The following is a 19,170-nucleotide window of genomic DNA, read 5'->3' on the forward strand; positions in this document are numbered from 1 at the left end:
AGTACTCCCTGAAGGAAAGACAAAAAAACTTTTAGAAAAGTAACAATAGTTACAATAAAGTCTATTAAGTGACCAAACAAGAAAGGAATGCATTTTTAAAAGAGGCAAGGAGAAAAACGCCTAAAAACATAAGAAATTTGTACCTTGTAAAGTTGAAATGTATTTCCATAGAGTTCTTCTACCAGCATGTTTCGTTGTTCTAAAATTGCTTTGTCATTGTAAGCATATTCAACAACTGCCGATGCTTCTGCATGACGCAACATTTTTCGCACTTGGCCTTTAAAACTTTTTATTATTTCTGCAATTTGTGATTTATTTCTGTACAACAAAAGAAAAAAAAAAGGAAGTGGAAGGGCAAGGTAAGTTCAAGGGACAAATTTACAACCTTAGTTTTACTTAACTTTTCAGTTTCTGTAAGAGATTTGAAAGAAAAAATGAAATGGAAAATGAGAATAGGTAAAAACAACAAATGAACCATCTCTTCTAAATCAAAAGGATTAAAGAGAAGCAAAAAAACACAAAAATAATTTGAATTAATCTTAATATGACTGCAATTTTTGGGGTGGGGAAGGATGCTATCAATTACACACTTCTCCATTATTGCCTCTACTTACTGACCTCCTTATTACACAACTCAAAATCTGCCCTCTATGGGAGGGTTTTTTCTCAGGCTTTCCCAGACATTGCAATCCTCCTTTTCCCATTCTCCTCCTACCCTAAATGCCAGTGAATTTATTACCTTCCATCTATTCTTATATGTACATAATTGTTTGCATGCTCTCCCACTCATTAGAATGTTATCTCCAGGAAGACAAGGACTATTTCTACCTTTGTATTCCCACCCCAGGGCTTAACAAAGTTCTGGGTGCATAAAGTGTTGACCTCATGCAATTCAGTTGGTTCAACTTTCTCCTGAAACTTCCTTAAATAATTTTTAAGTATTTAAGTTCTAAAGAAAAACAAGAACAGACGAAACAGTGGCAATATTTTTCCATTTTCTCCATTCAACCAGTCCTTCAGGACATAAGATATACCTTCCAAAATTGCAGAAGCATTGCTATAGTTTGTTAATTTTAACATGTTTTAATTTTTTAGATAAAACCAAATCAAACCAAACCAAAAAACCTTCTCAATTGCTTACCCGTACATGAGAAATTTCTTAACAACATTTCTGGAATATTTGGCCTTACTCAATTCAACCCAATTCTCTGAAAAACAAAATAAATTACATTTCTTTGGTATTTACACTTGAAACAAAGTAAATGCTGTACACAATTTAGGTCACAATACTGAGGACTCATGTATAAATTATTACTCAATTTATTTCTTCCACCCAAAGAAAAATGAAAATGAAAACAGGGCACACTATCTTTTGGGAGAGTGTAGACCTGTGAGTCCATTAATATTTTCTACTACCAATACTGAGCTGTGATTGGACTGGAGGTACAATATATACTTCCAGTGACACTGAAAGGATAAGGGAATTGTCCAAGGACACAAAGTCACATGGCAGGGTAGCCCTTTCTTTCCTGTGCATCAGTTGTTTTTTATATCACCATTAACCAGCCTTAAACATGAAAAAGAAATTTAGCTAGAAATCTTCAACTTGAACATATGATATTAAAAAATACCTTTTAATTCTTCAAATGCCTCTTTCCTTTGTTCCTCATTACCATACTGAATGTAACACTGGATAATACGAGTTGAATCATGTGCAAATGCAATCTGTAGGGGAAAAATTTGTTGTAATTAGCCATAATGGGAGTAATAATTTCTAGATTATTCAGACCCAGAACCCTACCTAGAAGTCTAGTGGAATAGGAGGGAGTGATTTAGGCTATACTCCTAGCCCTTGATGAACAACAATTATCTCCTCAAAACCAGGAGCATTATTTTTCATCTACCAACCACTATTACCCTTATACCAACAATTCTGTCTATGGCTATTTCTCTATGCCTGGATGTATATAAACAAATCACTTCCAACATTCAACTGCTATTCTCTCTCTCCTACTCAATTTTCCATTATACCATCTTAATTCTCATTTCATGGTAAAAAAAAATTCTTTTAACTCTAGACTTCCCTCTCTCAAACTCCTTCCACCTAATTGTTCTCACTAAGGCCTTGTTTCCCTTCATTGATAGTACTGATCATACTTTCTATCACACTCCATGAGACACTGATCCTAGAGAGGGAGTCAGGATATTCCTTCCCCTGGATCTTCCAATATAGAATGTTTAACCTCTTTTGTACAGTTCTTCCCTGTCCTCTCAGAAGCATGAGATATAGGGTAGCTTGAGGCAGAAAACAGGGTACCTGAGGTTATTTCTGAGTTTCAGTTACATCCAGATTGCTTTTCTGAGCTCTTAGTAACTGCAGAGGAGAGGATTATTTGATATCTTTTAAAAGTATTAGTGAAGTAGTTTTGACTTTATAGTCCACAAATGCATATTAAATCTTGAACCTGTTTGACTGGCCTACATGCAATAATGCTTTCCAGGTATCATCCATATCCTCATTTCACTTTCCTTCCTTTCTAATCCTGACCCTACAGTTGGCCAACTTAGCTCCATATATACAGTGTTCTATTTTTTTTAATCCCATGACCCTTTAGTGAAGGTTAAAAGTGACTCCTTAAGATTTAGCTCCTATCTTTGATATCTAATACAAACTGTAACATGGGTATAATTTATAAAGCACTTGGTAAATCTTTTTATGTCAATATTTCTAGCCCCAGATATATAGTGGCATCTGTAAATAGTAAAGTGGAAACAAGACTCTTTAATCTCAATTAATTCTTTCTTAAATGCTCCTGCTTCTAAGTGTACAATGGTATGGCAAAGACTGCCCTATGATGCCTTCAAAGATGATGGACTATACTGTAGCCTACTGACATGAATCTTGTTTCAACCATAGAAACATTAATACTGAAAGACATTTTGTACAAGACAACATAAATAAAATCTCAACGTCAATTATTTCATAATAATAAGCTTTACTACTACAAGTCTTTCTTAATACAATAAATTTTCAAATCATAAATTTAGAGCTAGAAGTTCAGTTCTGCAGTACAGAGTTAAGGAAAAGTATGGCCTAGAGAGGGAATTTGACTTGTCCAAAGGTTCCAAGAGTAAGCAGTGCTGAAATCTAAATTCTGTTGCTCCAATTCTAAATCCAGTGCTTATGTATGATAGATAGTAAAGATAGTAAGGAGATGAAGAGTGAAAGAATTGTAAAACTATCTTATATTGGGGATTTTTTTTTAAAGCCAATAATTCTCAGTGTTGACTAACTAATCTACATGGAATTCTAACATATTTTAAAGAATGTCACTTCATTAAAAATCACCTAAGTCTACGTAAAAGAAATTAACAAAATGAGGATCAGTTTGGTCTAAAATTCATTCTTTGTGGAATTGAGAAAATCTGGGTCAAGTGACACATATGAAATACACTGGTTGTGATTCTGTGGATGTAACTTAACCATTCAGTTCCTGGGCAACTTTCTAATAGTAAGCTGCAGAACAATTATAGAACTGTATTAATACTATGAGTTTAACTTTCTAGGATTTGAAATAATAATGGAATTATAAAACTGGATTAAAAAAAAGTCAATAACAACACAAATTTAATAATCCATTTAGTAAAACAGAGAGGGAGGATGAACTGGATGAGACACTTGACATATTCAAATGAAATTCAATTCATGAATTATATTCAAAATGTTTAGTTGACTGAGGAATCAAAAATTTTATGTCACACATTTATCAGCCATGCTTATTAATATTAATTAACATAATATCTCATTAAGATATTAAGTTTAGCTTTCAAAATTACTTTGGTGATTATATTTTACTTACGCTTTTAATCTTGCCCTGAATCAACTTCTGTAATTCACTCATCAACTTTGTTCTTTTTTCTTTGTCACAATTTTTCCTACAAAATGAAAAGAAATTACAACTTAGATAAGGAAGTATTTTGAAATTACAATAGTTATGTTCGCCTAATTCAGCATATTGATTTAATGAAATCAGCAAATCCCCAAATAAGGACAAATAAAAACTACCACTCTAAAGAAAATTAGTTTTTCAGTGCTATTGGACATTAGATAAAATTTTAAATCATATAAGAAAAATTTCAGAAGTAGAAAAATAAATCCAATCTATAATATAAAACACTTAAATTCAAACTCACAAGCAATATTATTTTTCTCAGAGATGTTTCAGGAGGAATGTTGAATCATTACATTTATTCATTTTAATGAACATCTCTTATAAAAGGTCAATCATCCCCAAATTTCTGCACAAACTTGTTAATTGGGATTGTGATTGCCCTTAAACAATAGACTTTAGGTCATTTCAATTATTTACAAGGTATAATGAGCAGATCCCTAGTATTAACAATGACTTGAACCAACATTACCTTCTCAGGTATTCCCAAATTTGCTTTGCCTTGAAAACGGTGTCATAGTTGCTTTTATCATTGAGTTGTCTGCTCTGCCTTAGTTCTTTCTTTTTCTTTTTCAAGTCATCCCACTTGGGTTTCTTAGCGGCTGTCTCTGATAATTATAAAGCAAATATAATCTATTATATCTAATGTACAGATTGCCTCTCAACTTTCCCCATTAACAATTTTTATTTTGGTTTTGTTCATCTCAAAAATGGCACCACCATTCACTCATTCTCCTATGTATAAATAGTATAATCTTAGAATTGACAACAGAAATTGATTATCATTAGAAAGAAGCAGTGACTAAGAGGGAAGCCACTACCTCTGCAATACCTTGCATCTTTCCCCTTTTTCTTCCTTCCTTATTGCACTACCCTGATTCTGTTTGTCTGAGCTATTAGAACTTGTACTATCTCTTCTATTCCATCACTAGGAGAAATCATTTTTTATTCATATTTTCTGATGTGATATTTCTGCTTAAATTGATCACATTCTCATGTCTACAGAACAAAAATGCAAGTTCCTTTTGGTGAACTTTTAAAGACCCTGACACCAGCCCTCCTTCTTCTAAGTCTTCATTCAAGCCATGAACACTACTGTGTCCCCCCTGCAATCCTCTGCCTCCACATCTTTGCTCACATTATGCTACATACCCAAGGTGTTCTCTATACGTCTTATGAAATGCCTATCTTTTCCTTAAAGCCTAATCCAAAAACCTTCTTGAGGAATCCTTCCATGATGCTCCTATTGCCTAGTTCTTCATGCCTAGTTAACTAAGTACAACCAGGCTGGAAGAATTCCTGAAGGGAAGCCTGGCAACTAATCTGAACTTTTTATCTGCAAACATCTGGCACAGTGTTCTGCACACAGAATGCAATTAATGTGCTGAATCCTTTGTTATTTGCATGGGTGCCAATATATATTTCCTTTTTTTTTTTTTTTTAATTATATATATTTTTTTATATTATCCCTTGTATTCATTTTTCCAAATTATCCCCCCCTCCCTCTACTCCCCCCCCCCCCCCATGACAGGCAATCCCATACATTTTACATGTGTTACAAATATATTTCCTTTTAATGCTTACAGTAAATCCCTTTGTAACCAGGTCAATCAGTCCAACCTACCATCTAAGCAGAACACTTCTCTATAACATCTTGAAGTAAAGACTTGCTTGAACTCTTCAATCAACAGGGACCTCACTACTTTATGAGGAAGTATATTTCATTTTTATTCAAATTTATGTTTAAGAAAGTTGATTCTCATTTACTGGGTAGAAACCTGCATCCTGTATCTTTAATTCAATGATGTTTATCTAGCCCTCTGAAGACACCTGAATTTTCCACTGTGGCACAGAAACAACAAAGGTGTGAAGAGCACCAGGTTTAGAGCCCAAAGATCTAGGTTTAAAACTGGGCTCGAAACTGGTACATATTCGCTAGTGACCCTAGACAAATTACAACTTCTTTCTGTGAAGCTTCAGTTTCTTTATCTTTAAAATTAAGATGATAATACTTGCACTATCTATGTCAGGGTCTGTTGTGAAAGTTAGATCATATAATGCAGATAAAGTGTTTCATACTTTCTGTACAGTTAAATGGAACAAGAAGCCACATGTTGTATATGTGGCCCAAGACAAGTGGAGTTCACATTCTGAGGTTAGCATTCATATGAGGCTTTAAAGTTTGCAAACTCTTCACAAATAAATATTACCTCAATTTATTTTCATAGAAAGTCTGGGTGATAGGTAATATTATTTCCATTTTTTGAATGACAAAACTGAGGCAGACAGAGTAATGATTTACCTAGCTAGGTAAGTGTCTGGCACAGGTCTTCCTGACTCTAGGCCCAGTACTCTCCACTGCACCATCAAGCAGCCAGGCAAGGCAAATTTTCCCTAAAAATATTTACCTTCACTTTTGCCCTCAGGTTGGAACTTTCTTTTTGTCTGCAACCTGTTTCCTTCTTGTTTATTCTTGAACTGTTTCAGGTTAGTTTTCTTGGGTAATAAGTCTCCCTCCTGTTTATTCTTGAATTGTTTTGCACCATTTTTCTTGGGCAATAAATTTCCTTCCTGTTTATTCTTGAACTGTTTTGCACCATTTTTCTTGGGTAACATGTCTCTTTCTTTGTTCTTCAACTGTTTTGCTCCAGTTTTCTTGAGTAACATGTTCCCCTCCTGTTTATTCAACTGTTTCAGACCAGTCTTCTTGGACAATACATCTACATCTTGTTTATTCTTCAACTGTTTGGTGCCAGTTTTCTTAAGCAACATGTCCCCTTGATGCTTATTCTTGAGTTGTTTCAGGCCTGTTTTCCCAGGCAGTGAATTACTTTTCTCAAACTTTTTGGAGCTGAATTTAGGTCCTTCTCCTTCATCACCTTTACTTGGAAACTTCTTTGGAGATTTAGAATCTATATTTATCAATACATAATAGTTAGAATGAAAGTATAGTTCTTAGAACTATGTTCTTTCCCCAAATGACCACAGAGAAACAAATACTTTTTTCATCTAGAAGTCAATAAAGAAGATGAGAAATACCATATTATGTGGCTTGTCTAGATTGTAATTCTCTCCTGTTACAGAGAAGAATTTAAAACTGAATACTAGAACAAAATTAGATACTGAAAATTAAGTAACATTAAATCATCTCTAAGATCACTGCCAACTCAGATTCTGTGAGATTAATTCTGTTAGGTAAGATTAACTTGGGACAGATTTTGAGGCAGTTTATATTTCTTATTATCCATAATTTAAGTGCATATTATAAAAATTAATTACACTAATAAATAAAATGAAAATTATAATAGATATGATCTCAGATGACTGTAAGAAATAAGGTTTATATAAAAAATAGCCAAAAGCTAAAAATATTCTGTTTATTGATATATGTTGACAAATTTAGACAAAATGAAAATGTTTTCATAAATTAAAGGTAATATTCCCTTCCCCCCCCTCCCCCCCGCAAAAACAAAAGGAACTTGTCATTGCCATTAGAAGTCTTTCTTTAGGAGATGACAGTTGGTACTATTTACTCTGTACCACTGATTTACTTTTAATAATTTAAAAATTCCTAGGGTTTGAATGTAAATGCATCTGGCTACATTAAGTAACATCCACATTCCAATATTTCAGATACATTGAAATTCTGATTCTTATCAACTGATAAAAAATCTAGTATTTTCTACTTGTTATACTCCTCTCCATAACATCCTAATAACTAAAACCAACTTTATAGAGTACATTTTCAAACAATTGTCTTACCATTGTCCTTTTTAAATCTTTTTTTCCCTTGTGATGTCTTCCCACCCTTTCCTGTGAAATTTTTTTTACCTTTGACTTCCATAGTAGCAATTCTGTAAAATAAACCAAAGGACTAATTTAATCAGGTTATAATAATCAAATCAAGCACTCAAAGAAGAGGGAAAGCACCTATGTACACCTGATGTATTAAATATTCCTCAAAGGATTTAAAAAATAAAATTAACAAAATACACATTACTTAATATGATATTTCAAACATTCTGGAAATTAAAACAGTATGTAAACAATATTTCAGTCATTATAACACAGGCTAAAATTAAAATAATTATATTTTTGTGAGAACCGAGAGGATCATGTTTTATTTCCATTTTAAAATCTCATCAAGACTATCTTTATAATTTACATATATTCAATTATATGAAAAGGAAAACTACTAAAAAGAATATCCCCAACTAACTCAGGGCTTATCTTCTGGCTTGTCTTACACTTAAGCAGGGATAGGCTGTGAGATTCAAGAGCAGAGTTATCTGCTAAGAAACAAATTTTTCAGTAACTTTACAGAGTTTTCAGTAATTTTCAAAATGATTTTGGTTAACAATTTCTTTTAATAAGTATTTATGCAATACTTATCACATAAAAGTAACTAAAAACTATAAAAGCTATAACCAAAGTCTGAAATTGCTACTTACTGGGATAGAAAAAAATTTTATATGATCTATTTTTATATGATTCCTTCCCCTAAGCCTACATATCAAAGGATAAAATATGTATAAAGCTAAGTATATCAGAAGGCAAATGTCATAGAAGCAAAGGAGAGAGCTGGATCATATTCTCTAATAGAATCTAAAGATTTTGTCTAGGAGGATCAGAAAAAGTTCCATTTAAGAAATGGCACCTACTATGGGGAAAAAAGAGAGATCTTCCAAAATAGAGAGATGAATGAGTACTTTCTAAGAAGAGGATTCTCTTTATCAATGTAAGGAAGAGGCACTTTGTACATCTCTTGGTAACAGTGGCTTCTTTATCTGTTAAGTTTTGAATCTGTGATCTAGCTCCTCTTTTTCACTTAAATTAGTACCAGAATAGTTTATGCCTATATACTTTTGAACTAGACTATTTTATAAAGTTTGACACTGCAAAAAAAAAAAAAAAAAAAAATGAAGATTATTGGAATGGACACTACAATTTCACTCATAGTTGTAATAACCTATGGCAAAATATACTCATTGAGAAATATTTTGAACATTATCTGTTCAAAGGTTACTATCTAAAATTTTGAAAGTAAGGTTCAATACTTCCTACTCCAGTCCTTATTTGACGAAAATCTGATAGGTAATTTCAGTTCAGTGATTCCCTTTTGGTTGTCGGGAAAAATCAGTTCTAAAGTTCTTAAGAGAAGTTTCTCTTAAGAACTTTAGAACTGATTGTATGACACGAGCGCAGGACCACCCAGCATGGCCTGCCCTCATCAGAAAAGATGCAGTGCTCTGTGAGCAAAGTAGAACTGAATTACCTTAAAAGAAATTCAAGATGTACAAAGTTAGGGAATCTACCCAAATGTTCTTAGATATTGTTTGTGGCAGAGCATTCTGCGCTCCTATTGATCAGCTTCATTCCAATACACTGTAACTCAACTCTTAACATGGTAATGTTATTTTGGCCCTCCTTGAGAAAGAAGGACAACACCACAGAATCTGACTCAAAAAAATCCAGGATTCTTTGCAATGTACCATACTAAAGGAATAAATGTTAACCAGTTAAGATTAAGAGGATTTGGCAAATAGTTGGCTATAGAGATGGGGGGTGTAAAGATAGGGAATAGTGAAGAGATGATGATCCTGAGTTTTCCAGTTTGGAAGATTAGGGAGATGGGGATACCATTGAAAGAAATAAGAGAATTTGGGAAGAAGGTCAGGTTTAGGAAGGAACTAGAGTATAAGCACACAAAGATTTTGAGGAATAAGTGAGAATACAAGAAAACATATGACTTTCTTCCTAGCTTTCTGAAGTGGAACAGACAGGATGAGAGATATGTTAAAAGTATGGGACTATGAGAATATGATTGAATAGATAAATTTTGAAGTCAATTGGGTAGATGATAATTGAATGAATAAATTTAGCAAGAGAGAACAGAGGTGAATAGGAAAGCCTAGGAAAGTGTTTTGGAAAACAGAATTAAGATGAAATAAAAAAAACAATCTTATAGGTTATAACACAGGTCCAGAAGTAGTGTTCCAGAAGAAGATAGTACATGGTATTCAAATACTGCAGCAAGATGGAACACAAACATTTAAGATAATGACAACAATTTTAGCAATTAAAAAAATTGCTTGGGAAATGTTTCAATAATGGTGGATTGGAAAACATTAGTAGATGTTGAAGAATGAATGGATATTGAGAAAATGTGAAATAGCAACTTTAAATTCCAGTGGAATGAGATATTATAAGAGTTAGGTTAATGGGAAAAGGTTTCTTTTTTCTTTTTTCCTAAAGGATGGGGACACGGGGTCATTCTTGTAGATAGCACAAGATAAACAACATAACTAAAATTTATATAGTACTTTAAGATTTATTTTCTTAAATCGAATCACTTTCCTCACAACAGCCTGTGAGTTAGGTCATATTTTATTATCTCTATTTTAAAGATATATATTTTTTAGTTCAGTGAGGTACAGTGCACAGAGGCAAGAAATGTTAGAACTTCTATTAAGTTTAGGAGAGTAACTTGCAACCCTATTCCATTCAAAAACTCCATACATTTGTAAAAAAAAAAAACCAACCAAAAAAAACTACGCTGCAGAATACAAATATATATATAATAATCCTCTTCCAACTTACCTCAAATCAACTATGAAAGTGTTTTCAAGATTTACTAATTTATCTACGTCTCCTACTTTTGCCTTCCCCTCCTCCTAACCTTAGATTGAAAAGCAAAATCACTTAATTATCTTTTAAAATCTCTTTCCCCTCTACATAAATGAAAGAGTAGAGGCTAATGAAAAGGCTGAGAACAGCCCACAAGAGTATAAAAGTCCGCGTATATCTCCGTTTCTCAGACCTGGAAAACTCCAGTGTTAGCAAAAGCTATACAATAACCCCGTACAAAAAATGACAGCGGGGTCTTTCCTCGAACCTCCTCCATTCAAGCCCTCCGGACACATTGTCAAGACAACTGACATCAAGACGTCCAGTATATCCTGTATACAGCCGGCTTATCTTGTAGCACAAGAATTTATTTTGGAAAAACAACAAGAAACACCAAAGTTCTTGGTCTCAGGTGGTCGTTACACACAAAGGTTAAGTCCGATTTCCTCCGACACTCATTGACATTTAAAGGCACAGTTTTGGCCTTGGGGCCTTCGAGGGTCCTCAGACCACAAGTTATAGTCCAGTTCCCAGGAAGAACTGATACTATTTCGATCAAAGACTCACAGATTTAATTAAGAATGCATTTCTTAATTAAGTCACCTAGACTTTGAAGTCACTAAGCGCATACCGTCATTTTAAGGAGGAGGAACCTGAATGGAGGGAGCACCTCTCCCACGCCCACACAAGATTGTGTGGCGAGCCAAAGCCAGTGCCCTTCCCGCGCCCAAAGCTCCCGGGGAAGCTGCCCCCGCCGCGCCCGTCATGCAGCGGCTGGGTTTGATAAAGAGCGCTAGAGAAATGAGAACAGCGGCAATTACTTGAGATGCGGGGCTTCCCGAAACCGCGGCTTTTCTTCCCGGCCCAGGTAAACCCGAACAAAACAACGCCTTTTGGAGTGGACAGTCCGCGGCTTCTCCAGAAGGCTGCGGAGCCAGCCGCGGATAAGACCCCAGGACCACAGATGAACCGCCCGCCCTGGAGCACAGGAACGTCCCCCCGCCCCTAGCGGAGCCCACGAGACAAAGTTTCACAACCGCCGGGCTCGCGCCCACCGCGCCTCCAGCCAGAACTCTGAGGCCCGCTTGAACCCCGCACTCACCACGCACGTGTCACCGCCACAGAACTCTCTTTACTCTCTTGGCCCCGCCCTCCCCCTGCAGCCACTGGATACTATTTTCTGACTTCCGTTTTCCGGTTAAAAGGGAAAGGCTGGGCGGGTGGGTGGGCCAGCGTAGAGAAGGAGCGCAGGTTCCTATTGGAGCTTTTAGGCGTAAACGTCACTCGGAGGCGTTGAGGAAGAAGTTTGGCCTTAATGGAATCCGTAGTTTAAAAGGGGAAGCGGTGACTGCTTGCTGTGACGTTTCCCCTCTGCCCTTTGTATCTTACCTTCCGCTGAGTTTTAGCGTTTTCTCTCCTAGTTGTCTCAGGGCTTTGCCTTTTGTTTCTATAGTCAGATCTGCTTCGCTGAGCACAGTGCTTTGCACAAAGCGCTTCATAAAGAATCGGTTTCCGTAATTTCCTGAGGAAATGGACGGGAGGTGTCGCCTGTCACTGAATGTCTAGTTAGTACCTCCTGGTGAGCCTCTAGATTTTCCGTAGGGAAAGGGTCAAGCCTTTCCAAGGACCATAGACTTTAGAGGGGGAAGGCCCCGAAGATTCCATTTCTATCATGTTTACAAAGAATGGAACCGCCAGAGGCTCAGAGAGGGCAATTGACTAGCGTAAACGGCCCAGGGGGCTGTGGAAGAGCGCCCTCTATGAGAATGAAGCGTGGTGCTGAGGGCCTCTTAGTTTGGCTGCTTTTTGAGGTTGGTTCTTAAGGCCCAACTTAATGTGCAACCTCTTTTTTTCTGAATAATTTTGTATTTTTATGAACTCGACCGACGTCAATCATGAAAGTTGCAAATAAAAAGCATAAAAAAGGATTGCTTATGATATAGAAAATTTTATGTACAACATGCTTTTCTTTTTTAAATAACTGTCCTGATTAAAACCAAAGGACTAATTATGAAGCCTATCAGCCTCCAGTGAAAGAAGTGATGTTGTTTGAATACATACTGACGCATGCTACTTTTTCATTTCCTTTCTTAAATTTTTTTTTCTTTAATTCGAGTCTTCTCTGCAAAATAAAAAGGGAAATTTTTATGATTACACATGTGTAACCTATAGATATAGGAGGGGGAGAGAAGGGAGAGAGAATTTGAAACTCAAAATTAAAAAAAAACACAATAAAAGTTAAACAAATTTTTTTAAACATATAATTTGGGGGAAATTTATCTTCCTTCCTCCCTCCCTCCCTCCCTAACTCCTTCCTCCCTCCCTCCCTCCCTAACTCCTTCCTCCCTCCCTCCCTCCCTAACTCCTTCCTCCCTCCCTCCCTCCCTAACTCCTCCCTCCCTCCCTCCCTCCCTCCCTTCCTTCCTTCCTTCCTTCCTTCCTTCTTTCCTTCCTTCCTTCCTTCCTTCCTTCCTTCCTTCCTTCCTTCCTTCCTTCCTTCTGTAAAAATGTTAATTGAATTTGGTCATAATGTAAGTTCTTCATGAGGAAATATATACATACCCCCACACACAAATATGTTTATGAATAACAGGGAGGATTCTGTGGGAAAAGGTGAAGAACTTACAGCATATATTGATCAGAGACTGTTAGCTAAAGTAGATCAAGCCTATAGGCCTCAGTTTCGGCTTCTCCAGAGTTATGTGATTTTAGATAAGGCCTGGACTACATCCCATTGTTCAATGTGGCCAAAGAAGCTGCATATCGCCTTGTCTACTACATTCCACTGACCAACTAGGGGAATAGTAGACTTATGTGACCAATCACAACATATAGAGGGTGGGATTTTGGAGGTTCTTTGTCTGAAATATATAAAAGCTGTAAGATTTTCAAAACTCTGGCCCTATCCTGCTGTGAATTCTGCTTGCAGACCAGAATGGGGTCTGCTTCTTGAGATTCTAATAAATAATTCTGCTTTCTATGAGTGATTTCTGAGTAGTCAATTTGGGTAGGACTTTTTGTCCCAAACAGTTGAGGGCTCTCTGGAATGGAGTCTTTGGGGGAGATGGCTGTGCACCCCGGACAGGGACAGGCTCCCACAGAGCAGTTTTCTCCATGGTCTCTGGCTCTGTGTGTGCAGCCTCCCTCCCCTCTTAGACAATGACTTGAGGTAGAGATAATCAGTGGAAAGTAGAATTGAAGATTGAAGATTGACATAAGTGGAGTCTTGATAGTTGGCACTGCAAGCCTGAAAGATATTTACACATGTAAACTTGAAGTACCTGCTCTTGGGAGTCTGGGGGTCTACTGGCTGGGCTGAGGGAGATTCTGAGGGATTAGCCTTCCTAAATTTGTTTTTATGTTGGGACTGCATTAGACTCCAAGGAAAGGACTGTCCTAAGAAAGCGCTCAGGTGGCTGTGGGGAGGAGGGAGGGAAGAACTCTCCCAAAAACCGGGACTGAGTCCAGGGTGGTGTAGAAGCAGTCCATGAATTTATATCAGGAAATCAGGAAAATAAAGTTAAAATTCACAGTAAGATGAAGCAGGGCCACCAGTTATCAGCCTATCAGACAAAGAATCTTTATTTTAGGTATTTCTAAATCCTAGGGAATTCTAGAAAAATAGAGCTCTGCCTGTGTGTGTGTGTGTGTGTGTGTGTGTGTGTGTGTGTGTGTATGTTTGTCTGCTTTGCACTTTTTGTCCTGTGTTAAAAGTTAGCAAGCTCCTAAGAGATAAGAATTCAGCCTCTGGGTTACAGGCTTAGAAAAATATCAGGCTGAATTGTGGGAATTGGAATTCGTTCAGAGTAGTAATTCTTTCAGAGTGGCTCAGGTAAAACAAAAAGAAGTTTGAAAAATATTTTTCTCTCTCTCACTCTACCTCTATCTAACAGTTTCAGCTTTGTGGGGACAAGGGGGAGGAGGGAGAGAAGGGGAAAAATAAAAACAGAGATTGAAAGTTTGGAAAGTTTTGAGAAAATAGAAGAACAGTGGTTATCACTCCTGTAAACAAGGAGCCCTGTTACTGATAACTCAGGCTTGTGGATTCCTGTCAGAGAAAAAAATTCCCAAGGTAAAGCAAGGATTGGTGCTTAACTCTTTCCTGGGTTACTAAAGAAAAGAAGTTTGAATGGAATAGCTAGATAGATTTTAGGAAATTTCACAAACTAAATTACTGGTTAATTTTAAAATAACTTTAAATCGGCATATGCATTAAGATTGGAAATAAGAAGTTGTCGGGACCCTGGATCACTTAGAATCAGCCAGAGTCAGGATAATCAAAAGTCTTTATTCTTGGTCTTTTGTGGTCGTGGTCAGGGGGTTAGATCTAGCAATCTCCACACCTCCTTCCACTCTCTCTCCAATCAATCTCCTCCTCCTACTCCACCCACTCATCTCACTTCCCCTTCTTTGTCCACACCCACTGACCCAGCCAACACAGAATAGTTGGGGAGGGTCATCCTTCAAACATGTTAATAGAGAATTGTCCAACTGGCAATTAGTCTCACGTGCTCCATTATCCAAGTGCATTTGCTCAGTTCTAGCCCTTTACAAGAAGTTGCAGATATTGGAAAGGAGGAATAAAAATAGAGTAAGAAAGGTAAAAAGTTGAACACAGGGCTCTCTGGCCTGTTGGACCTGTGGGAAAACTAGGCATACTACTAAAAAGAAAAAAAAATTTCCCAGAAGAAGAAAGAAAAATCATTATTAGCAAATTTGCTTTCATGGAATTAGAGAACAGAAAGTTTAAGAAGGGTAAATTTGATAATTGTTTGTCTGCAACATTTGATTAAGAGTTTTGGGAACTTACTATATTTTAAAGAGGTACTATAATTTTGAAATTGAAATGAAATTGAAATAATTTTGAAATAATTTTACTGTTGCCTTGCACATGTTAGATTTATTAAGAGGATAACATTGTTTTTTAAATTAATTTTATAATTATAACTTTTTTTGACAGTACATATGCATGGGTAATTTTTTTTACAACATTATCCCTTGCACTCACTTCTATTCTGAATTTTTCCTCCTTCCCTCCACCCCCTCCCCTAGATGGCAAGCAGTCCCATACATGTTAAATGTGTTATAATATATCCTAGGAACAATATATGTGTGCAGAACCGAATTTCTTGTTGCACAGGAAGAATTGGATTCAGAAGGTAAAAATAACCAGGGAAGAAAAACAAAAATGTAAACAGTTTACACGCATTTCTCAGTGTTCCTTCTCTGGGTGTAGATGATTCTGTCCATCAATTGGAACTGAATTAGATCTTCTCTTTGTTGAAGATATCCACTTCCATCAAAATTGATCCTCATACAGTATCATTGTTGAAGTGTATAATGATCTCCTGGTTCTGCTCATTTCACTCAGCATCAGTTCACGTAAGTAAGAAGATAAAATCTTAAGAATTGTTTGAATATTGTGGCCTTTACAACTGAAGAGAAAAACTTTTCTTTTTTTTTATTTGGTTGGACTTCAAATTGAAATACATGTTATTAAGCAAAATGCCTGTAGTTTACCCGTGGTTGTATTTGTATCTCCCTTCTTAAATGGCATATTACTTTTTAAAAGTATTGGGTAATTTGTAAACTATATTATAAGTCATATGAAATTTGGTTCAAAATTAATTGTGAATCTTGAAGTTTAAAGTTAAAAAAAAAGGTGATTTAAAGAAAAAGTACAAGAGAGATTGATTTACAAAAGCAATTAATAGTTTAAATAGAAGGGTTAAAGTATGTCGAAGAAGGTTTGAGCAAGTAGGCATTGGGAGGAGAGAGATAGGGAGATGGGACAAGAGAATGAAGGTGATTTAAGAAGGATTAATTAGTGGGAGCAAATGATTTCAAGAAGAAATAAGTGGGAAAAAGAAGGAACTGGTTGGAAAAGGTAGCCACAGAAAGTCAGTTGTGAGACAGGATGTGTTTTTGTAGGGGGAGAGCAGCAGTGGAAAGCTGAAGCCACTTTTGGCTGAAGAAAGCAAACATTTAAAGGTACAGGCTGCTCTTAGAAGATGTTAATTGATTGAACATTTGTTTCTTTAGATACATAATGGTTTTCTTGTTTAAAGAATATGATCAGAAATGTGATATATAATTCGAAAGGGTTATCTAAAAAAAGTTTTATTGATGTTTTAAATAACTTTTCAGATTCTTTTATGTGAAAATAGGAAGTTTTAATTAGCTGTATTGATGCCAATTATTTAAAGGGACTCCAAGGATAATAGTTTTTACCTTTGTCTTTTTGAAAATGTTTTTGTTATGGACAATATGTAGTTTGGCATTTTTCTGCGTATTGGGTATTTTAAAAGCAAAATGACTGGTATAATATTCAATTTATGGAACATCTACTTGGGTATATAAGAATTGTGTGAACAGTCTGGGATAAATTTCTTACTGTCAAAAGTCTTATAATATGTAGATGATCCTCTTGTGGCAGGGAGGAAAAAGAGTGACCTTGTCCAAGTCACTATCAGTTTGTTAAATTATTTAGGAGCACAGGGACTAAGAATTTCTTAAGACAAATTGCAATTTGTGAAATGTGAGGTAAAATATTTAGGTCATTGTATAAGTGAAGGGAAAAAGAAATTGGATCCTGTAAATTACTTGAGAGAAAGAATGGAAACAGTAAAGATAAGGGATTGGCACACAGGCTATTGGTCACTAAAATTTTGACTAATCTTATGCTACTTAAGAACGTTGCAGTGGTTCATGTGCAGGGGCACCAAAGAGGAGATTCATTTGAGACAAGGGGAAACTGCTTTGCAGATGAGGAGGTGAAATGGGCTGGAGAAGAGGAATTTGTAAGTATGGAAGAGACGATGGTGCTAATTCTGGCATTTCTGCCTCAGATGTCTCCACCTTCCCTTACCCCCAGAAGAGAAGCAGGAAATCCAAAGTCTTGGCGCTCGGGAGGATAAAGAGGGGCACTGGCTCCTCCCTGACGGCAGAGAGGTACTGATCACAGCAGGTATGGGATATGTACTCCATCAATTACATCATGGCAGTCATTGGGGTGCCCAAAGCCTGTGTATTATGGTGCTGACTAAGTTTGTGGCACCGGGCTTGTACACAATAGGCAACTGGTCAGCAGGTGTCGTGTTTGTTAGAATAGGGAGGCCCAATGACAAGTCCAAAAAGGAGGAAGGCCCTCTTGGTATCAGGCCTTTCCAAAGCACACAGGAGGACTTTATCGAGTGCCATCAATGGGGCGTCTCAAATACTTGTTGGTCGTAGTGGAGCATCTGACCTTATGGGTGAAGGCCTTCCCACTTGTCTGGGCAACTGCCTCAGCAGTCATAAAAGTACTCCTTGAGCATATCATTCCGAGGTATGGGGTGGTGGTACAGGTAGATTCAGACCAAGGCATCCATTTCATGGCTAAGATCCTCCTATCTGTGGCCCAAGCTCTAGAAATATTATGGGATTTACACACCCCATGGCATCCACCCTCATCAGGTAAAATGGAAAGGATGGATAAGGAAATTAAAATAGCAACTGACTGAATTGGAGTTAGAGACACAATTGCCCTAGACCAAGTGCCTTCCCCTTGCCTTATTAAGAAGAATTAGAACAAAACCTCGAAGGGATGTAGGATTGTCACCTTATGAATTATTGTATGGTCACCCTTATCTAAAACGGATTCAAAATTCTTCCTTGGATCCAATATTTGAAACAAGGATTTGTTTTTAAGGAAATATGCCATGTTTTTACTGCAACATCTGAAAACTTAACAACTAAAAGGGCTTATTGCTCAGACTCCTTCCTTAGGATTCACAGTACATAAGTTCTAGCTTGGAGACTGGGTCCTGGTTCAGATGTGGAAGGAGGACAAGCTGACCCTGAGCCGGAAAGGACCGTTCCAGATCCTCTTGACATCAGACACAGTGGTGCTACACAGGAAAGAGGGGGGACTCAGTAAACCAGAATTAAAGGATCTGTGGACACTCCGAGGGTGTGGACTTCCAAACTGAATAGAAACGAACTGAGACAAACATTGAAAAGGAACTGATGCACTGTGCATGTAAAATCTTGATAGTGGTATTGATCTGGGTTACCTTAATGGGGCATTGCCTAAATCAAACAGGTGCAGGGTCATGGATGGGAGAGAGTAAGTGTGAATGGACTTTTACTCTTCAACCAGAGGGGGTAGATATAGATTATGGTGAGCATAGAAACAGATGGGGCAAGTTAAATATTATTTGTAATGATGGGTCAGTGCTTAATTGTGTCCACCAGCATTCATTAGGGGATAATGAGGACAAACTGGTGATGATCCAGATGAGGAGATTAACAAGCAATGTGTAAAAATGTTAATTGAATTTGGTTATAATGTAAGTTCTTCATGAGGAAATATATATATATATATATATATATATATGTACACACACACACATATACATACACATTCACACACACACAAATATGTTTATGAATAACAGGGAGGATTGTGTGAGAAAAGATGAAGAACTTACAGCATATATTGATCAGAGACTGTTAGTTAAAGTAGATCAAGCCTATAGGCTTCAGTTTTGGTTTCTCCAGAGTTACGTGATTTTAGATAAGGCCTGGACTACATCCCATTGTTCAACGTGGC

General features: G+C 36.7%; 1 protein-coding gene across 3 annotated transcripts in view; it reads right to left on the reverse strand.

The window, feature by feature from the left end:
• The window catches only part of PUM3 (pumilio RNA binding family member 3), a 56,112-nt gene that overhangs the window by 28,492 nt on the left and 8,450 nt on the right, over positions 1-19,170 (reverse strand). The window contains exons 2-9 of one of the 3 annotated variants that reach the window (XM_074282824.1): positions 11,680-12,699; positions 7,713-7,804; positions 6,359-6,862; positions 4,423-4,558; positions 3,861-3,936; positions 1,632-1,725; positions 1,142-1,208; positions 144-318 (exon numbers count right to left, since the gene is read on the reverse strand). In XM_074282824.1, the coding sequence (XP_074138925.1) occupies positions 144-318; positions 1,142-1,208; positions 1,632-1,725; positions 3,861-3,936; positions 4,423-4,558; positions 6,359-6,862; positions 7,713-7,794 (1,134 nt within the window). In that variant the 5' untranslated portion in view covers positions 7,795-7,804; positions 11,680-12,699. Of the gene's footprint in view, positions 1-143; positions 319-1,141; positions 1,209-1,631; positions 1,726-3,860; positions 3,937-4,422; positions 4,559-6,358; positions 6,863-7,712; positions 7,805-10,550; positions 10,732-11,398; positions 12,700-19,170 lie in introns of those variants that run through there. The other 2 variants (XM_074282823.1, XM_074282825.1) reach the window with 2 other exon arrangements.

Source organism: Sminthopsis crassicaudata, chromosome 1 (assembly GCF_048593235.1).
Source record: "Sminthopsis crassicaudata isolate SCR6 chromosome 1, ASM4859323v1, whole genome shotgun sequence".
NCBI lineage: Eukaryota > Metazoa > Chordata > Mammalia > Dasyuromorphia > Dasyuridae > Sminthopsis > Sminthopsis crassicaudata.